This window comes from Crassostrea angulata, chromosome 10, assembly GCF_025612915.1.
Source record: "Crassostrea angulata isolate pt1a10 chromosome 10, ASM2561291v2, whole genome shotgun sequence".
Lineage (NCBI taxonomy): Eukaryota > Metazoa > Mollusca > Bivalvia > Ostreida > Ostreidae > Magallana > Magallana angulata.
This window is the reverse complement of record NC_069120.1, coordinates 23,176,992-23,199,274: the sequence shown is the minus strand read 5'-3', so window position 1 is coordinate 23,199,274 and position 22,283 is coordinate 23,176,992. Positions and strand designations below refer to the sequence as shown.

General features: G+C 33.9%; 1 protein-coding gene across 1 annotated transcript in view; it reads left to right on the top strand.

Moving 5' to 3' along the window:
- LOC128165057 (uncharacterized) overlaps positions 1-22,283 on the top strand; it is a 109,632-nt gene that overhangs the window by 74,792 nt on the left and 12,557 nt on the right. The window contains exons 50-58 of the mRNA XM_052829261.1: positions 121-276; positions 396-539; positions 2,223-2,390; positions 3,515-3,676; positions 3,899-4,060; positions 7,796-7,957; positions 8,461-8,619; positions 10,919-11,086; positions 21,414-21,723. Coding sequence (XP_052685221.1) covers positions 121-276; positions 396-539; positions 2,223-2,390; positions 3,515-3,676; positions 3,899-4,060; positions 7,796-7,957; positions 8,461-8,619; positions 10,919-11,086; positions 21,414-21,723 — 1,591 coding nt within the window. The remainder of the gene's footprint in view (positions 1-120; positions 277-395; positions 540-2,222; positions 2,391-3,514; positions 3,677-3,898; positions 4,061-7,795; positions 7,958-8,460; positions 8,620-10,918; positions 11,087-21,413; positions 21,724-22,283) is intronic.

Sequence of the window (22,283 nt, the reverse complement as noted above, 5' to 3'; positions counted from 1 at the left end):
AAATTGTATGGTATTATGACAGACATATACATTGTACCTGATATATTGTAACACAGTTATCTTTTCTTTTTTAACTATGATAGATGTAATTTTAAATTGTTGGGTTTTTTGCTGTTTCAGTGGACTGTGATCCTGGATCCTACATAAGTGGTACAGATTGCCTGTTGTGTGACTTTGGATATTACCAGCCAGCCCGTCACCAGGAGTCTTGCATACAGTGTGGAACCAATCTTAATACCAGTACAGAAGGTGCTTCCAAAAAAGAAGAATGTCAACGTAGGTTAATTTGTTAGATTTTGAGAGAAATAGGTGACCCTGTATGAGAATGTATATGTACATGTATATACTGTAATTAACTTGGATATTGTTGATGCTTGTTTTCTGCTGTGCTACAGTATACTGTGGGGCTGGATTAGAAGGACAAGATAGCTGTACTGCCTGCAAGGAAGGGTTTGTCAAAGGTGGCTCAGGAACATTCATGTGTCAGGAATGTACTGGAAACTTTACATCCAATGACGCTCGCACTGAATGTACTGAATGTAAGTATTTTCCTTCTAAATTCCTGTCTTGCGCAGTTTTGTTTTGTTTTTAGCTCACCTGAGCTGAAAGCTCAAGTGAGCTATTCTGATCACATTTTGTCCATTGTCCATATGTCCGTCTGTCTGTCCGTCTGTAAACTTTTCACATTTTGAATATTGTGGGATATATTATTGTACCAATTGGACATTGTTAAATGTTGACTTTCCTTATTTTGCGTAATTATATTCACATTAGAGCGGGAGTAACACTAGTGAGCAATGGCTCACAGATATCTTGTTTTACTTCAATCAGTGTTAGAAATTAGTATTATCATACATGTTAACTCTACTGATTTATACTGAAGTCTATCACTTTTTAGCTCTGTCTCCTGCCTACTGCTTTTATTAAAAAATCTTTAGCTTTCCTTCAAAATATGTTCCTTGTTTTGAAATTTGACGATCAGACCGGTTTGAATACCGACACCAATTAGCTCAGTTGGTAGAGCACCTGACTAGAGATTCAGGAGACCTAGGTTCAAATCCCGGTCTGGTCCGTCATTATTTCTCCCAACCCGTTACATTTGGTACCGTGACCAACCCCTGGAACTGACAGGTGAACTCCTGCCAGGGGAAGAGCCTGGGGTGATCTTTGAGTGCGGAGATCATTTAAGGGGGAGGAATGTGACGGTCAGACCGGTTCGAATACCAGGGCCAGATAGCTCAGTTGGTAGAGCACCTAACAAGAGATTCAGGGGCCCCGGGTTCAATTCCCGTTCTGGTCCGTCATTATTTCTCCCAACCCGTTACAAATAGATAGCCATTTTAGATGCCATTGTGGTAAAAAAAATCTTGTTGCGTGACTTTGAATCAGAGGCAAACAAACGCTTTTTTAAGTCGGTAGAATGATAAGTTTTCAAGCATGTGCTTTACATTGAACGATGAAAGAAGCCACTTCCTGTGATTACATTAGTTACAAGACATGGTTGTCCTTGCCAAGATAAAAGAAGCTTTGCAGTTCCACACATGGCTTTAACGATGACTGAATATATCTTTTAACTTGGCCATAACAGTAAACTTGACTTGCAGTTTATTGCAATGCTGCATGATTTGTGATAAGCATGTAAACATTGTTTTGATATTGAAAAAGAAAATACAATTTCCTACAAGTTCTTACTTCTCTTATATGTTGAATTTTGGCAACTTAACTCTTAACCTATTTTTTCTGAACAAAGGCAATTAATTGTTAAAGTCTCTGCACTCAAATATTTTTTCCTCTAAAAATAAATAGCTTTAATATCGTAATCAATATGACGGTAAATGCTTGCAAACATTTTTATTGCATATGTTGATATTACTAAATTTCAAAAGTCTTATATTTTAGTTGATATCGTTAATTACTAATCAGAAACCCTTACTACATTTGTAGTACATCAAAATCTATGCTGTGAAATAAACGTGAAAAAGACAGTGTGCGATGCTACTGCTTTTTAATTCAAAATGTATCTATTTTTCATTACTGGAGGTTAACATGTATGGTATTACTTAATTGAATTATGATTCACAAGCTTTCTATGCGATGATGGAATTGAATATAATTTATCTATAAAAGCCACTAAATGCCAGCTAGGTTTTAACTCAAAAAAGTATTATAAAAAGTGATAAGCATTTTAAAGTTTTGTAACCTTAAAAATCATTTGTTTTCAGTGTTCTGTGACAAGGGGTTCTACAGTAATGTTCATCAAAACAGCTGTATGCCCTGTGATATTGGGTATTTTAAAAAGGACAGAGGAAATGCTCTAAAATGTACCAGATGTCCAGATGGATTTTTGACTCCAAATGTTGCTTCAACTTCCTCAGAGAATTGCAATGAACGTATGTCATTTGATTTTATACAAAACTATTTTTCTTCAAAAGTTTTTGAGTTGGCACGCGAAGCGAGCGAGTCCTTGTTATCATAGCTGTTTCTGCAAAAATTTTGCACTACATTATTCATGCACTAAAGAAAATAGTGTATGCATTACCGGTAACAGATTTTGTTTGCGTGATAGCTAATTCAAAATGGTTCAACAATTTCATTTTTATTTACACATATATTTTTAAAGTATTTCTTGATGTTTAAAAAATAAAACAAATCAAAGTAGTCTTTGTTCAATCGTTGCCCATAAATTTGACAACTAACATGGGGCAAACCTTGTTCTGTTTTAATTATCGTAACTATTTGAGAAGTTCGAATGGAGATGTGCGTAAAATCTATTTTTAGAAAAAGCCAGTTTGTTTTTTCAATTGAACTTGCGAGGCGAGAAGACTCTTGCTGTCATGTGATTTTTTGGAGTTGATTTTGAGCTCAAACATGAATTGATAATGTGCGATATAATGCAAATAGTTCTTATTTCATCATCATTGAAATATACTGGTCTTCTGTCTCTCTCCTACGATATGATAATCGCTCGTGCAAATCAGACAGGCATTGCCAGTCTGGAAAGCATTGCCAGTCTGTCATTGAAATATCAACAAAACATGTTTAATCAATGTATTGAAAGTACTGACACGAATTAATCACACATTTATTGACCCTTTTCTGCTCTCAACATGCAGAATTTGAAATAAATTATGAATAAAGTATATATTAAGTATCTTATTATCCCTGGCTACAACATATCAAAGATAAAAAAAATCATGAATCTTGAAAGATCATTTTTTAAATAATTCATTATATAAGGAGGATATCTAAATAGTATAATTATATAATAATATGATAAAGGTGGTCTCATAAAGGTGATGTCTGCCACCATGAGCTCTGTAATCTTTGTTTACCTATGTTTGATTTATTTACAAAAGACAGAAAAGAAATTTAATGTATTACATGTACTACCAATGTAATAAAAAAATTTCCATCAAAATATCGAAACATGTTCAGAGCGAGTCGACTCTTAGGCCCTTCAGGCCTTTGATTTAAAACTTGGTAATCAATTGATACAACTTCATATTCTCTTCAGCTTTTTGCATACCTGGCCACTACCTGAACTCCAGCGGTGTTTGTGTACCATGTATGATAGGTTTCTATAAAGATGTGACAGGAAATGGGAATTGTACAGCCTGTCCATCAAACCTTACCACACCACAGATTGGTTCTACCGAACTCTCCAACTGTTCCATTGGTATATTCAAATACAACACAATTTCATTTTCAAATATATTTTTTTCTTTTTTCTCGCAACTGAGGTTAACAATTACAATTATATTTCATTTTTCATGGATAATTCTAAGATTACTGGAATATTAATGTTAAAGTTGTTGAAAAATCACATTGAATTTAATGTTTATGAATCATGTGTACATGCAAGCATGGGTACTTTTATAATATTTGTTTTACTTTGTAGTTGTTTGTGATGCTGGTGAAAAGAGGATTAGCAGCAATAACACTTGTATGAAATGTCCTTTGGGGTATTACCAGCCAGAGAGAGGAGAAAGTAAATGTATTGAATGTGGTGATGGCCAGACCACGGAACAAGTGGGGACAGATACCAAAACAGGCTGCATCCGTGAGTTAAAAATTCGTTCATCAAATGGTTTAATTTTTATATTTGAAGAAAAAATACCTAAAGCACTTAAAGTCATTCAGATAATAAGTAAAAATTTTATGATTTGCATTCAAGAACATAGAATTTGGGTCCTTAACTACAAGAGTGAAGCAATGTTTGCAATTTTTAATATACCATAATGAGAGATTTTGCCTACAAATCCTCAAAATATCATATTTTGACAAACATTGCAGTACCTTTATGTAGAGTGATGTATACTTTTAGAATTTGTAATACTACTAATATACATATATCCTGATGGATGTCCTGTTGCTTAAAATTGGTTAGAACTACATGTACATATGATCCCTGAACTAATAATGGGTTCCCATGAGGGTGTCTGCAAATTCAGCACTGTAATATGTCTGGAAATATCTTTTAAGTTTTGTTTATATATATTGTATCAGAGAGGATTTTATATAATAGGAGAATAACACTTTTTAGCTCACCTGAGCTGAAAGCTCAAGTGAGCTATTCTGATCACATTTTGTCCGTCGTCCGTCTGTCCGTCCGTCTGTCACTTTTTACATTTTGAACTTCTTCTCTAAAACCGCTTATCCAATTTCAACCAAATTTGGCACAAAGCATCCTTATGGGAGGGCGAATATAAATTGCAGAAATAAAAGTCCGATCTGTATTCAAACCGGAGAAAACCTTGAAACTGTAGAAAAAGGGGGGTGCCTTTTTAAAAATCTTCTTCTCAAGAACTACCGAGGCAAATTCAACGTAGTTTAGCATAAATTATCCTTATGGGAAGGAAAATATAAATTGCAAAAGTTAAGAGGTAATTCTGTTTCTAATCTGAGTTATTACGAAAATAATAATAAAGGAAAGGCGTGTTTCAATCAGTTTAATAGCTTCGGGTTCGGCATCCGGTAAAATGATTCCATACTTCTAAAACGAGGTTCTTTGTTTAAATCAGCCATGACATTATACGAAAAAGGGTCGATCTGACTATGATGAATTTGCTTGTTGTGCAACAGTTCGCGTATGAAGGGAAATTTTTAAACATACAAAAATATATTGGTGCCGATTTTGTGAAGTAAATTGAGGCTAAATATTTCAATGCGTTGACAGTTTTCACACATGACGTTTTTTTTGCTTGTTCTGATTTTCGTTTTCTTTTTCATTATTTATGCTTTGTAACCTGGAAACTATCGTCTGTATTTCGTGATTTTTACGTATCAAATCAAACAGAGACTTCGGTAAATCAAACAGTTAACTGTTTTCCTGCGCAAATTAAGCAAAATCTGATGTAGGGGTACTGAAATACAATTCATTCTATCGGTAATTCTGCATTATCTTTTGCGTAATGGTAGATTAATGCAATAGGTTTTGTTGAGATGCTCGGCATTTTCTCGAGTTTATTCAGTTTAAATAGAGTTTGATATCGCTGACGGAAATATGTAGGTATATACATGTATATATATGATTCAATTCGAAAAAATAAATTGTGTTCTTTATTTGTTATACATGTAGTGCATGTTTCTAATGTTTAATTGTTTACAATTTCTATTTACTAACCATATTTGAGTGTTAAGCTTCGAATTATAAGCAAGATACATAGATTTGCTCACAATTCTATGTTTGTACACAGATCTTAAAAACTAAAGATTAAAAAAGTAAAAAAAATGTCAATATTTATTAAGAAAATTTTCAAAGTCTGTTCTTCCAGAAACCAACTTTAACAACTAACTTAACCTTTTTAGCTCACCTGAGGGTGGGGCCACAATGGGGGGTCGAAGTTTAACATAGGAATATATAGAGTAAATCTTTAAAAATCTTCTTCTCAGAAACTAATCAGCCAGGAAAGCTGAAACTTGTGTGAAAGCATCATCAGGTAATGTAGATACACATTTGTGAAAATCATGACCCCCGGAGGTAGGGTGGGCCACAGTAAAGGATCAAAGTTTTACATAGGAATATATAGAGTAAATCTTTAAAAATATTCTTCTCAGAAACTAATCGGCAAGGAAAGCTGACACTTGTGTGGAAGCATTCTCAGGTAGTATAGATTCATAGTTGTGAAAATCATGACCCCTGGGGTAGGGTGGGGCCACAATGGGGGGTCGAAGTGTAACATATGAATATATAAAGTAAATCTTAAAAAATCTTCTTCTCAGAAACTAATCGGCCAGGAAAGCTGACACTTGTGTGGAAGGATCCATAGGTGGTGTCGATTCCAAGTTGTGAAAATCATGACCCCTGGGGTACGGTGGGGTCACAATGGTGGGTCGAAGTTTTACATAGGAATATATTGAGTAAATCTTTGAAATCTTCTTCTCAGAAACTAAATGGCCAGGAAAGCTGAAACTTGTGTGAAAGCATCCTCAGGTAGTTTAGATTCATAGTTGTGAAAATCATGACCCCCGGGGGTAGGGTGGGGCCACAATGGGGGGTCGAAGTTTAACATATGAATATATAAAGTAAATCTTAAAAAATCTTCTTCTCAGAAACTAATCGGCCAGGAAAGCTGACACTTGTGTGGAAGGATCCATAGGTGGTGTCGATTCCAAGTTGTGAAAATCATGACCCCTGGGGTACGGTGGGGTCACAATGGTGGGTCGAAGTTTTACATAGGAATATATAGAGTAAATCTTTGAAATCTTCTTCTCAGAAACTAAATGGCCAGGAAAGCTGAAACTTGTGTGAAAGCATCCTCAGGTAGTGTAGATTCATAGTTGTGAAAATCATGACCCCCAGGGGTAGGGTGGGGCCACAATGGGGGATCGAAGTTTAACATAGGAATGTATAGAGTAAATCTTTAAAAATCTTCTTCTCAGAAACTAATCAGCCAGGAAAGCTGACACTTGTGTGGATGCATCCTCAGGTAGTGTAAATTCAAAGTTGTGAAAATCATGACCCCCGTGGGTAGGGTGGCCACAATGGGGGATCGAAGTTTAACATAGGAATATATAGAGTAAATCTTTAAAAATCTTCTTCTCAGAAACTAATCAGCTAGCAATGCTGAAACTTGTTCCGAAGGTAGTCCTCAGGACTCAGGAAGGTAGCATCCTCAGGTAGTGTAGATTCAAAGTTGTGAAAATAATAACCCCTTGGGGTAGAATGGGGCCACAATGGGAGGTCGATGTTTTACATAGGAATACACAGAGTAAATCTTTAAAAATATTCTTCTCAGAAACTAATCAGCCAGGAAAGCTGAAACTTGTGTGAAAGCATCCTCAGGTAGTGTAGATTCAAGTTGTGAAAATCATGATCCCCAGGGGTAGGGTGGGGCCACAATGGGGGGTCAAAGTTTAACAAAGGAATATATAGGGTAAATCTTTAAAAAATCTTCTCAGAAACTAATCAGCCAGATGATTCTTTATAATTGTTAAGACTTTGGCCCCAGGACAATTCTTTGGCCTCCCGAGAAGGTTCAGAGTTTGATGTACATTTATATCCCATGTATAAACTATTGTTAAGGATCTTTTGGAGAACTGCAATACTCAACATATGATATGACTATAAAATCATCCTGTTAGAAAAGTGACTAATGATTATAAACATAAGAATATCCATGGGAAAATGGATTTTATTTATACAGGATCTACATGTATTATTGTACATTGTCCAGATAGTTTGTATTATGACCCCATTAAGCTGATTTTATCATACCTATTGTTCCTCAGGTGAGTGATGTGGCCCATGGGCCTCTTGTTTCAGGTTAATGTGAACTATATGATTTTTTTACAGCCATTTGTCCTGCTGGAGAGGAATATGCCAGTAAATCATGCACAGAATGTCCCCTGGGAAGTTACAAGTCAGAAATAGGCAACAACAAAGCCTGTACCACATGTCCAAGTGAATATACAACAGAATTCACTGGTTCAATATCTGTCAACAACTGCTCTCTTCGTAAGTTATTTAAGTTTATGAATTTTATTGCACTTGTCAGATAAATAAATTTCTTCATGATCACTTTTTCACACCCGAGTTCACCATTCAATGATTGCTATTCTTAATTCAACCCCAGACTAAAACTGAAATGGTGTAGATTACATGTCCTGTCATCTGACCATTAATGAATGAATCTGAAAATAGCATTAAGCTGCAGCATTCATTTTATGGAGATCTCAAACAAAGTGTTTAAACCTTCTTAATGCTGTTAAAACTTAATTTAGACAACCTTAATGTCTCATGGTACAGAGAAAACCATTCTTATTTCTTCAGAAATAACAACAAATTGTGCTATGCAACTTCAGTGTGTTAGTACATAATAGGCACAAGTCATATTGTTTAATGTATGATCAAGCTATTTTTTTTTCTACAGTTGCATAGTAAATTTGTGCACATTTTATTTTTATAAATATTTTGTTTTTCAATATCAGATCTGTAAATTCTAAGGAAATGTGTTGTAGCTGACTGTATGCCAGGGACCTATCGCTCAGCTGGTGGTTGCCAAAATTGTCCAGTAGGAACATATCAGGATCTAAAGTCTAAGGAATCCTGCGAGGCCTGTCCACCAGAAAAAAATACTACAGAAACGACAGGAGCAACATCTCTGGATTTTTGCATTAGTAAGTGATTTGTCAATCGTAATGGTATACATACACATACATAAATGACATTGTTAATCATAAGACTCAATTTTTTTTAATTTTTTGTTTCTTTGATTACCAATAATTGCCACTTTGATTTGCATTGCATAAAATTTTAATATCTCACTGTGTACATGTTGAAAAAAATTACACTGTTCATTTTCAGTTGGAGTAGGGCACATATTATATCTGAAATACATTTCTTGTTTAATAAGTATTTATATAAGTTAATGTGTAGGAACTTGACTTTGATTTTCATTGAGATAATTCTAATAAAAAAAAATGTTTATTTCAATACTTTTTTCCTTTCTAGTTGATACATACATTTTTTTATCAAGAATATTGGTTTGAAAACTATCTCTACTAATGTTTGTGTTCATATCTATCATACCAAGTAATTGTATTCTGTAAGAACTTAAACTTTTGTTAAACAATGAATATAGTGAGCATATTCTTAAATATTTTGATTTTGATTGAGATAAATCTGAAAAAAGGTTTACTTCATTGCTTTTTTCCATTCCGGTTGATACATACTCTTATATTAAAAATATTGGTTCAAAAACTGTATAAATTCAAATTTATCATACCAAGTAATTTGTATTCTGCAAAAACTTTAAATTTTGTTTAAAAATAAATATGGTGAGTACCAGACATATTCTTAAATATTTTACACCATTGACCAAACCAGTTTGCAACATGAGAGAGTAAAAAAACAAGTTTTAAATGATGTCATGTTCTTATTACACATGCTGTTTCTTTTGATATGAAAATATTGTAATCCTGCAGTTAAAAGTATGACTGTAGAATATTGCTTTACTAGATAAAGGCCCTGTCACACCAAGCTGCGTCCCCACGGCGTGTTCACGGCGTTGTTTAATTCATTGAATCGCTGTATGATCGCAAGGAAAATTCAGAAAAAATGTACAGTTTTATTTGAAAATTTTACAAGTGGAGATGTCACGGCATCCTGACGGTGACCAAGGCGTTCTTACGGAGCTCTCACAGCGTGTAACTGCGTTTCCAGAGTTCTACTTGGCGATTAACTGCGCTTTCGCTGAGTCTCAGCCGAGCGCTCACGACATGCTAGGAGTTTTTACCATGGCGTGTTATGCGCGCTGACTGCACTCACAAGACGTTCTTTACTTCTTGGTAGGTTAATATAAATTTGTACAATTGTATGGGAAACAAACAAGAATTTACAACTAGTAAATAAATGATTAAAAAATTATTTTGATTCTATGAAAAGGTACATTGTAATTGATAACATAGTTAATTCTAAACAATTTGTGAAGTACTAGGATTAAACTCTTAGTAGTCAGGTCTACAAAAAAGATCCGTTATTAGTTGTAAGAAAACATAGAAAAGATGTGAAAACATCAGAACCATATGGCATAAATTCCATTTACGTCCATTGATTGGTCTTGGAATATTAGCAAATGCTACTTCAACAAAGTCATCTACATCCAGTTTGATAATTATTACATTGCTTGCTATTGTACAACAGCCATTTTTCGAGTTTTCATGGTCTCGATGACAACGCACTAGAAATGCCGTGGGAGCGCAGTGTATTCACATAAGAAATGTCACGAGAGCGCGATGAACGCAGCAACAGCTCTTTGGGGTCGCTGTGTGAACACAGCCAAATGGAAAACAACTTGTTAAAACGCCGTGGATGCGCAGTGAGAGCGCAATTAAGACGCAGTGAAATCCCAAAGGACTCCGTGAGGTCTCTGTGCAAGCGCAATTGACTTATCACTGCGTCTACACTGCAATTAGCTGCGTTCCTTGAGAGCGCCGACGGAGCTCTCGTGGCGCTGTTGGAGATCTTATGGCGCTGTCACGGCGACCTCACTATGCTTCTACGGCGTGTTTATCAGAACGCCGAGCCACGGAGCGTACTTTGTGCATATTCAAAGTGCGCGCCGTCACATGGCGTTCTTTTATGTTCAAGGCGATCCCACCGCGAAGGACGAAGATGCCTTTGCACTGTAGGAGACTCTACTGGGTTTACCTTGGCGTTAAAACTATTTAAGGACGCAGCGGGATCGCTGTGAGAACGCAGCTCCGGTGTGACAGGGGTTTAAGCTCCTTTTCTTTAAAACGTTGATAACTGTCTAAGTTAGGTAATTCTCAGTTGATTAAAATAAATACATACAGTCAAACTTTGTTATCTCGATTTAGATGGGGACTGTTTAAAAACTTTGAGATATCAACTGTATGTACAATTTACATTTCATAAACTTTGCATTAATTCACATTAAATTTGATTTTTATTCAGAATTTTGTTCAGCTGGCCAACAATATGATAGGGATTCAAAAACTTGTAAAAACTGTCCCAAGGATTTCTACACCAACAAAACCGTTTCCCAGTACTGTATCAAGTGTCCCACCGGATACATCACATATGGAGAGGGATCTGATTCCTGTATCCGGCTGTCAGTACCAGGTACAGACACAGCTGCCACATTATGCAAAATTTTATATTTATCACATGAATTTAGTTATGCTGAAGAAATTTAAATATTTATTTTATACATGTATTTATTATAATCATATATTTCTTTCAAAGGTAGGGAACAATTCTCCTCTTATAATTCTCTTTTTTTTCACTCAGAAAATGTATAGCTCAAATATTTGAATTTTCATTCCAAATTCGAATGTAATCAAAAAACATGAACTTTGTTTACTTCACAAAGAACTGAGAGCTTTGTATGTCATTTACATCTCAATGTACCAGGGCCACTCATCTGTTTTTAAGAAGCCACATTGCAAATTTTTATTGCATTTTTATTAAAATAGAAGTTGGTAATGCAGTGGCCTATCCGCCTCCATTTGCACATTAATTGGAATTCCTCTTGTCAAACCTTTATTGCATTCAAAGAATATTGATCAGTTTCACTTTTGCTTTCACTTGTTCTAGTCCTGTCTTCTGATGTTATGCTTTTAATAGTTTGAAACTAAACCATGTCTGTAGTTTCGATAGGTATTGCAAGGACTAGAATTTATTCTACAATGGATGATAACTGAAGGGTAATTAGAGGGTTGTATTTTTCTAGACCTATAATAAGATTTGAAATCGTTAAAAATTTAGAGGCCTGGTCTTTGCTGCCAGAGGTAAGACCAAAAACTTGACTTTGCAATAATAACAAAGTGGCATCAAAAATACCGTTTTTTTTTCTTTCGAAAATTAGGTCGATACGGTTTATTGGGCGAAGGAGGCCGTTTTTAGCCAAAAAAGTATAAATAGGTCGACTTCGAAGAATTGGTCGAAAAATTTCCGCTAGTTCTAATGAATAAATGGTTTAAACCAATAACGTTATCATATAATAGCCTTTAATCTTATTTCACAGTTTTAAACAAAAGGGGAATAAAATGTATTTCTTGAAAACATCGTAAGAAAATGTCTGAAATTGTATCAAAATTTTCAAACCAATTAATTCAGTACGACCGGTTTTAATTTAAGATCGTTTTTTATTACTTCCCTGCCATGTGTACAAACTGGTGTTAACCGGGTGATAGTAACCTAGCCTGGAGGCATGACTACGGTAGCACATGCCACCCTGTGTCTCTGTGTGACTTTTTACTGTGTATATACACACGAGTCAACCTCTGATCTTATTGAAGCCTGTGGGCGTGAGTAGCACGTGCCAAGAGTTCAACTGTGTATAAACAAAGTAAGCGCTACCCAGACTGATTTCAGAGACACCTGGCTAAAATTTCATCAAAAGTTTAATGTTGAATATACAGAAAAAAACTTGTTCATGTATTCTATTATGAAAAGAAATTTTTTTCTTATTTTTACCCGACGATATTTTTCTCCCATAATTACCCTTTGTACGGTTCTCATTTTACTTTTACCGCGCGAAATCGATTTCCTGTTTATCGTAAGCACACGATCAAAATGCATGACAGCATATAATAATGATCGAAAGATGATTCAGTCAGTGGTCTAAGTAAGAAATGTAAGAAGAAACTAGAGCAAAGCTCGTTGCAAAGCAACGAGTGGGTCTTCCGTTAATGTCGAAAGTAAAGCTGAAAGTTCCTGTAAGAAGCAGAGCTTTTAAACCAATAACAAAAGTAACTAAAATAAATTTAAAAAAAAAAATCGAATTATTCCTGGTACGACTTAACAAAATCCGAATGATTTTAAGTACGAATTAACAAAAACCTTTCCGATTTCAAGAACGACTTAGCAAAAAAAATCCGAATGTGTTACAGTACGACTTAACAATTATTTTTGGTACGAGTTAACTTTACTTTGAACATTACGCTATTTTTTAAACCGACGAGGCGGATTCAAAATTTCCGGAAAAATCAATTTTTAAACCCCAATAACTCTGTTATGCATCATCCGATTAAAAAACGGTTTTCAGTGTTAGGTTCAGCTTATAAAGGTCTACAAAATACATATACGTTTTTTATTTGATCAAAAAATTCAAATTTTCGAAAAATTTGATTTTCTTTCGGTTTCGACCGGAAGTGACGGATTTTTATTTCCAGCCTTATTACAGAGGCAAAACGATTAATATATAAGCACGAAAAATTTCAACTTCCTATCTTGAAGCGTTTTTGAAATAAGCCGCGGACAAAATGACTTTTTGAAAATTTTAAAAATGACGTAACGTAAAAACAGAAGTGATGTTGCTATAGAAACTTTTACATCATCGAGGCATTGTAATTGCACATTATCTCTGAAAGTTTCATAAAAATCAGTTAAAAACTTTTTGAGTTATGAAGCCAAAAAGAAGTCAGAAAAAAAAAGAAAAAGTATAATAACTAGAGCAAAGCTCGTTGCAAAGCAACGAGTGGGTCTTCCGTTAATGTCGGAAGTAAAGCTGGAAGTTCCTGTAAGAAGCAAAGCTCATAAACAAATAACAAGAGTACCTTAAATAAAAAGATGAAAAAATCGAATTATTCCTGGTACGACTTAACAAAATCCGAATGAATTTGAGTACGACTTAACAAAAACCCTTCCGATTTCAAGAACGACTTAACAAAAAAAATCCGGATGTGTTACAGTACGACTTAACAATTAATTTTTAGGTACAAGCTAATATAACCAAGAACTTGATACTAATTTCTTAACCAAAAACGCGGAATCAAAATTTCCGGAAAAATCATTTTTTGAACTCGTATATCTCTGTAATGCATCGTCTGATTTTAAAACGGCTTTCAGTGTTAGATTCAGCTAAATAAGCTCTATAAAACACATATTCATTTTTGATTTGGTCAGAAAATTCATTTTTTCGAAAAATTTGTTTCACTTCCGGTTTCGACCGGAAGTAACCGATTTTCATTTCGAGCCTTATTACAGAGGTAAATCGACCAAATCATTAGCATTGAAAATTTCAAGCCTCTATCTTAAAGCGTTTTTGAGAAACGCCGCGGACAAAATGACTTTTTTAAAATTTTAAAAATGACGTAACGTTAAAACGGAAGTGACATTTTCAAAGAAACTTCATAAATTTTGAGGTATTATAATTGCACATAATCTCTGAAAGTTTCATTAAAATCGGTTGTAAACTTTTTGAGTTATAAAGATGAAAAGGAGTCAGAAAAAAAATAAAAAGAACTAGAGCAAAGCTCGTTGCAAAGCAACGAGTGGGTCTTCCGTTAATGTCGGAAGTAAAGCTGGAAGTTCCTGTAAGAAGCAGAGCTCTTAAACCAATAACAAGAGTAACTAAAATAAAAAGATGAAAAATCGAATTATTCCTGGTACGACTTAACAAAATCCGAATGATTTTAAGTACGACTTAACAAAAACCTTTCTGATTTTAAGAACGACTTAACTAAAAAATCAGAATGTGTCCAAGTACGACTTAACAATTATTTTTGGTACGAGTTAATATTACTTTGAACATTACGCTATTTTTTAAACCAAGGACGCAGAATCAAAATTTCCGGAAAAATCAATTTTTAAACCCCGATATCTCTGCAATGCATCGTCCGATTTTAAAACGGCTTTCAGTGTTAGATTCAGCTTAATAAGCTCTACAAAACACATATACATTTTTGATTAAATCAGAAAATTCATTTTTTCAAAAATTTTGTTTTACTTCCGGTTTCGACCGGAAGTGATAGATTTTCATTTCTAGCCTTATTACAGAGGTAAATCGATCAAATCATAACCATTCAAAATTTCAAGCCTCTATCTTAAAGCGTTTTTGAGAAACGCCGCGGACAAAATGACTTTTTGAAATTTTTAAAAATGACGTCACGTCAAAACGGGAGTGACGTTCTCTTTAAAACTTTAACATTTTTGAGGGACGCCAACTTACAAAAATCTCTGAAAATTTCATTAAAATCGGTTAAACACTTTTTGAGTTATGAAGCAAAAAAGGAGTCAGAAGAAAAGAAAAAGAACTAGAGCAAAGCTCGATGCAAAGCAACGAGTGGATCTTCCGTTAATGTCAGAAGTAAAGCTGAAAGTTCCTGTCAGAAGCAGAGCTCTAAAACCAACAACAAGAGTAACGAAAATAAAAAGATGAAAAAATCGAATTATTCCTGGTACGACTTAACAAAATACGAATGATTTTTAGTACGACTTAACAAAAACATTTCCGATTTCAAGAACGACTTAACAAAAAAAATCCGAATGTGTTCAAGTACGACTTAACAATTATTTTTGGTACGAGTTAATTTTACTTTGAATATTACGCTATTTTTTAAACCAAGGAAGCGGAATCAAAATTTCCGGAAAAATCAATTTTTAAACCCTGATATCTCTGTTATGCATCGTCCGATTTTAAAACGGCTTTCAGTGTTAGATTCAGCTTAATAAGCTCTACAAAACACATATTCGTTTTTGATTTGATCAGAAAATTCATTTTTTCGAAAAATTTGTTTCACTTCCGGTTTCGACCGGAAGCGACCAATTTTCATTTTAAGCCTTATTACAGAGGTAACTCGACCAAATCACAACCATTGAGAATTTCAAGCCTCTATCTTAAAGCGTTTTTGAGAAAAATCCGGGACAAAATGACTTTTTTAAATTTTTAAAAATGACGTCACGTCAAAACGGGAGTGACGTTCCCTTTAAAATTTTAATACTTTTGAGGGACGCCAACTTGCAAAAATCTCTGAAAATTTCATAAAAATCAGTTAAAAACCTTTTGAGTTATGAAGCAAAAAAGGAGTCAGAAGAAAAGAAAAAGAATAATAATAATAACTAGAGCAAAGCTCGTTGCAAAGCAACGAGTGGGTCTTCCGTTAATGTCGGAAGTAAAGCTAGAAGTTCCTATAAGAAGCAGAGCTCCTAAACCAATAACAAAAGTAACTAAATAAAAAGATGAAAAAAATCGAATTATTTCTGGTACGACTTAACAAAATCCGAATGATTTAGGTACGACTTAACAAAAACCTTTCCGATTTCAAGAACGACTTTACCAAAAAAAATCCGAATGTGATCAAGTACGACTTAACAATTATTTTTGGTACGAGTTAATTTTACTTTGAATATAACGCTATTTTTTAAACCAAGGACGTGGAATCAAAATTTCCGGAAAAATCAATTTTTAAACCCCTATATCTCTGTAATGCATCGTCTGATTCAAAAAAGGATTTCAGTTTTGAACTCAGCATGAAAAATACTGTAAGATACGTACGTAAAAGTTTTAAAATTGAAAAACATGAAAATTTAAAAAAAATGGTTTTGCTTCCGGTTTCGACCGGAAGTGTCCAAATTGAGTTTCCAGCCTTATGTCATAAGTAAAACGATAGTTCTACCTTTTCTGTAAATCTCATAGCTTTACCTTAAATCAAAAATGAGAAAAGCTCCGGACAAAATCACTTTTTAAAACGTGAAAAACGTCAATATCTGACAAAATTGATGACGTCATCAAATAATTTTTTCATATCATAGAGATCTTTCAGATACACATTAAACCTGCAAATTTCAAAACAATCGATGGAAGCGTTTTTGAAATATTTGAGTTGGAAAAAAAATAAAAAGAATAATAATAATAAGAATAAGAAAAAAAAGAAACCGTAGAAAAACAAAAGGGTCTTCCGTTGGAAACGGAAGACCCTAATAAAAAGAAACCGAAGAATAACAAGAGGGTCTTCCGTTGGAAACGGAAGACCCTAATAAATCTATTTACATTTAATTTTGTTTAAATGATAAATTACTACAGTATATTGATTAAAATCCATACGATTTTTACACAGAAATTCAAGCAGTATTATAGTAAACACTCATGATTTTATTGAAGGGTTGCATAAATTTTTGCAAAATTTCATATCAAATTTTCCAACCAAAAAAAAAAACATAAATTGGGCGAAGCGATGAATAGGGCGAGGTCCACGTGTCAGGAAAAAAGTAGCGACCTAATTTCCGAAAAATACGGTACCTTTTTTATAACAGCTTCATAAGATATATGTTTGGAACCCAAGATGACCAATGATTCAATTTTTAGCTCACCTGAGCTGAAAGCTCAAGTGAGCAATTCTGATCACATTTTGTCCATCTGTCTGTCTATCCGTCTGTAAACTTTTCATATTTTAAACTTCTTCTCTAAAACCACTGGGCCAATTTCAACCGGCACAAAGCATTCCTATAGAAAGGTGGTTATAAATTGCAGAAATGAAAGACTGATCTTTATTTAAAACGGAAAAAAACCTCGAAACTGTAGAAAAAGGGGGATGCATTTTAAAAAATCTTCTTCTCAAGAACTACTGAGTCAAATTCAACGTAATTTGGCATAAATAATCCTTATGGAAAGGAAAATGTAAATTGCAAAAATTATTGGCAAATTCTGTTTCAAATATTAGTAATTTACGAAAATAAAAATAGTGATAATCGTGGTCAATCAGTTTATAACTTTGGGTTTGGTATTCCATATCGAAAATGAAAATTCTTTGTATAAAGCAGCCATGTTTGAATGTTGACGCATGACAAATGAGTCAAACTGACAAAGATGAAGTTGCTTGTTGTGCAACAGTTTACGTGCGAAGGGATACTTGGAACACGCTTAACATATTTGTGTGGATTTAGTGAGGTTAAATCTTTCAATGCGTTGACATTTTCACTCGTGACTGTCAGGATTGGCCGGGAAATACCAGTGCTGGGAAATACCGATGGTATTATTAGTACCGGTATTTCCCGTCCCGGTAAATACTACTGATTTTCACTAAACTGGGAAATACAAATTTTGAATCTTAATTTCTTTAATTAATGTTCAATGTAAAACATATGTTTAGGATATAAGATATTAACAACAAGCATCAAAACACAATTTAGCATACTTTGCCATTTCACTGTCAGTTCATGAATCTTAAAATTCACCAGATCACGTACCTATTCCCAAAGACTTTTATAGCTGCTTTTGTACATATTTTGGTCCATCTTTTTGTGTTTTACAGATTTATAATTCATGGCACAAAATAAACTGTTATAAATTACTGTAGGTGTTACAAGTAACAATTGAATAATCACACATGTTGTTTGGATAAATTCTTCTTGGGTGTGTTGCATACTGAGGTAGTGGCACAGTCACACTTCAATTTTCATAATTTCTATTGCCCATTTTCATATACATCAAATAACTAGAAAACAGAACTTTGGATATCTTGTTTATGATAACTGTATAGATGCACCTACTGACCGTGGTTTTACATTGTTTTGAATTTGGTTTATGCTTTTTAACAGGAGGGGAAATATTGCCTGTATTTTGGAATTTTTATGTATCGAATCAAATGTAGACTTCAGAAAATCAAATACTGGCAACTCCTACATAGTCGCTTGCATTGTAAACAATTCCCGATACCGCATGTTATGCAAAACTAAACTTACTTTGACAGAAATATTTTATTCCCAAGCATTAAAATAATTATCCACTCTGACTATCGCCAGTGTATTCGCCATTACGTAACCAGCCACCTGTTGACTCGGCGCGTGGTCAATGTTTGTTTAACTATTTCCGGTGTCAAAGGCATGCACCTGTCTCGTGTCGGACTTCAAAGGGGGATCTCAAGTGCAGAAAGCGTAGCAATTACTATGATTTGATGAAACTTGTTTACTTTGTATCCAGTAATGCAGTTACACGCTATTATTTTACATAGCCACTGTTAGAAATATATCGATTATTTGTACGACTTGAAAATGACGATATACGACATACATACGTTTCCTAAAAATTTTATTGAACAATAATCAAAGAATTGGACAATAATTAATCAATGAACTATAATCACTCTTATAACAGTACTTTTTATATACACAGGGAGTGAAATTGCCGTATAGATCTCAGCCTTAGGGTTATTAAGATTATTAGCACAACCGCTGTCAGCCTACTGTATAAACAACAGTATTTATAATTGCCGATTACGTATTTTAAGATTGAATTTGACCATAAAATATTTCCTATTTATACTTTCCACTAACAACTCTTTACTAATAAAATAATAAAACTTAAAAACATTCCCCAGACCTACTGCAATAATTTTTTCCATTCAAGTTTGGTTTCAATTTTACCGCGCAATGTTATCTTCCCACTAGTGATAAATGGAACCATGTGACGATCTGTTTATAAGAATGGAACAGTAAAACTTTTAATTGATTAAAGACAATGTACCATTTTTTAATAAGTTATTATTATGTATTCTAGTGTTAACAGGTCTAGGCAACCTCCGTTTTTGGAGGATAGCTCAATTTCAAGATGGCTGCTGATTTTTACCATATATGGAAAGTCACTTTGCATTGTGGGTGAAATTATCCTCCATTTTTGGAGGATAGCATGGGTATATTTCAAAGGCTTCGTGCATATCTTTAATGAGAAAATGCAAGCACCAGACCATATGGGAATTAAAGTTAAGGAAATAAACTAATGATTGTATGCGGCGATTTGAAATTCTATGTATAGTATTTTCACAATATGCTTTGAAAGTGTGTACTTCCTGTGTTCAGTTTTACAAATGACATAGACTATTTACATCTGTTTCATTTAATAAAAATCACAAAATAGTGATGTTTATTCCTCATTAAAACATTAATGTAGTCATTCACGTTTAGAGACACATAATTATAGATATCTTGATCTGCTATATTGTACATGTACAAGTATATGTTTGCATATACCTTAGGAACTTTGTAGCTCTTATTCTAATTAATTCACAGGTTATTAAGTATCGTTTAAATTTAATCCCTTCACACAAAAAAGACATTGTTAAATTTTATAAATCAAAATGATACCATTTATAGATATCAATTATCCTGAATATTGAAAAAAATGTGAGTCTTCACATAAGATATTTTTCTTTAAAATCAGCCCTGCAATTACTTAAACTTAAATATCTATTAAATATTATCAATAAATATAATTATTGATAGCTAAATAAGGTGATATTTTTATTGTATAATAATTATATTTTATTCATAGTTAACTCCCTTTGTAAAAACAGAGTTAATTGCCCTTCATCTGATTTTGCCTGGTTTTATCCCCTTGCCTAACTTGTTGCGTGGGGGATATAGCATCGCTGCTGTGCGTGTGTATGTATGTGTGTGTGTGTGTGTGTGTGTGTGTGTGTGTGTGTGTGTGTGTGTGTGTGTGTGTGTGTGTGTGTGTATGTATGTATGTACCTGGTATGTAATGCATGTATGTACAACACGCAAATTAAATTTTTGAAGAAAGGTATTTACAGCCTCAAAATGGTTTGTTAAGAACAGTTTGACTGTTATTTTCATTGCAGCTTTATTTTCTCCAAAATCTTTTTGGAGCATTTCTGCAATTTTCTGCTACATTACAGGTATATGAGAGGCATTTTAACTGTGGTGAAGGCCTGTCCCGAGACACAGTTAGATTATTCTTACTTAGCAGAGTGTATTGAAATTAATAGCATTATTGTAGGTTTAAAGCTTGGTTATATAAATGTCAACAATATACAGTGTGTCCATGTATCTATTTCATTAATGTCCGATATCACATGCAATCATTATGTCAACCCGTGTACGCATGGGTCAACGTCTAGTATGATTATCAAACTATTTTCTAACATTTGATAAACAATATTGTTTCAAAACAGTATCCATAAATATCCAAGATCATTAACTTTGATTTTCATAAAATATTATAAAGGTGGTCTCATAAAGGTGATGCCTCATAAAGGTAATGCATCGTTTGGTGAATTTTGTAATCTGTGATTTCCTATGTTTGAAAACTACAAGGCCAATGGTTACCAATTTTGGTGTGAATCATCTCTATGGTAAGAGAATTGTGAAATTCATGGCTCTACATCCCTAGGGGCGCCAAAGGCTGGGCCAAATATGCTAAAGCAGCCTGATTTTCAAAAATCTTCTTCTCTACTTCCACATGTGTTGGGTAAAAACAAAATGCATGGTTATGAATTCCAAAAAGCCCTCTACAAAATTATGATATTCATGGCCCCTGGATCAGGTTCAGGTGGGGCCAATATGATCATATAGAAAACGTATTTGCTCTTACAAAATCGTTTATAATAAATATGCATGCCTAATAGTATAGAAGGTGGAACTACTTAACACAATGCAATGTATATATATTTATGGACCACAAAATAATTATTGATTTTATCAAAATGATTAAATTTATTTAATGGAGAACTTCGTAATTTTCTGAAAGTTTATACATTTATGAGTAGAACAAAAATACTGAACCCAATCGGAAATTTTTTTCAAGTCAGGTTTTGTATTAGGATGTGCCTTACTGTCTCTTTAAATTAAAAAATCAAGTACAGATTTCATATGAAAGATGTTCATTAAAGAAGGTTAATTTGTTGTAGCTATCTATTTACTCTTTCAGACTCGGGAACAACACAAGCCCCTGCAGTACCTGTACAGCAGACTTATACATTCAATCTAAAATACAAGGCTACAGTGGATTGTTCAGATAAAACAACCCAAAATCAAATCAAAACAAACCTTTTAGGTAGAATAAGAGAACACCTCAGGAAATTGGTCAGACGTTTTTCCAATCTCTGCAGTTTACAAGAGACCAGTAATTGCTTTGCATCTATAGATGTAACAATCAAAGGCTGTCAGAAAGCAACTTCAAGGAAGAGAGCAACAGAAGCTTCAACTATTGATATTGAATTGAACATACCTGATTTGGGGTATGTATAATAAAGAACCTTTTTCTTTCAAAAACATCTTTACCAATTTTTATCAAAACCCATTTAGCACATAGAATAACATTTTTTTAAAATTTGGTGTAAGGGGAAATGTATTGCTAATGCAGTACTCTCAGAACACTTGTTATACCCCCTGCAAACAAGGTTTGGGGAGTATATAGGAATCACCTTGTCCGTCCATCTGTGCAACATTTGTGTCCAGTCCATATCTTTCTTATGGAGTAACATTGGAAGTTCTTACTTCACACAGAGATTGCTTATGAACTAAGGGTGTGTCATGACCTTGACACAAGGTCATTTGGTCAAGGTCACTGGCAGAAAAAATGCAGAATTTGTGTCCTTTCCATATCTTTCTTATGGACAAATATTGGAAGTTCTTAATTCACAAGATTGCTTATAACCTGAGGATGTGTCATGACCTTGACCCCCAAGGTGAATTGAGGAAGTTCAAGGTCATTGTTTAAAAAATGCTTAATTTCTGTCTGTGTCATGTCTTGTATTAATGGAAATAATTAGAAGATAAAATTTGACATAAAGCTTGC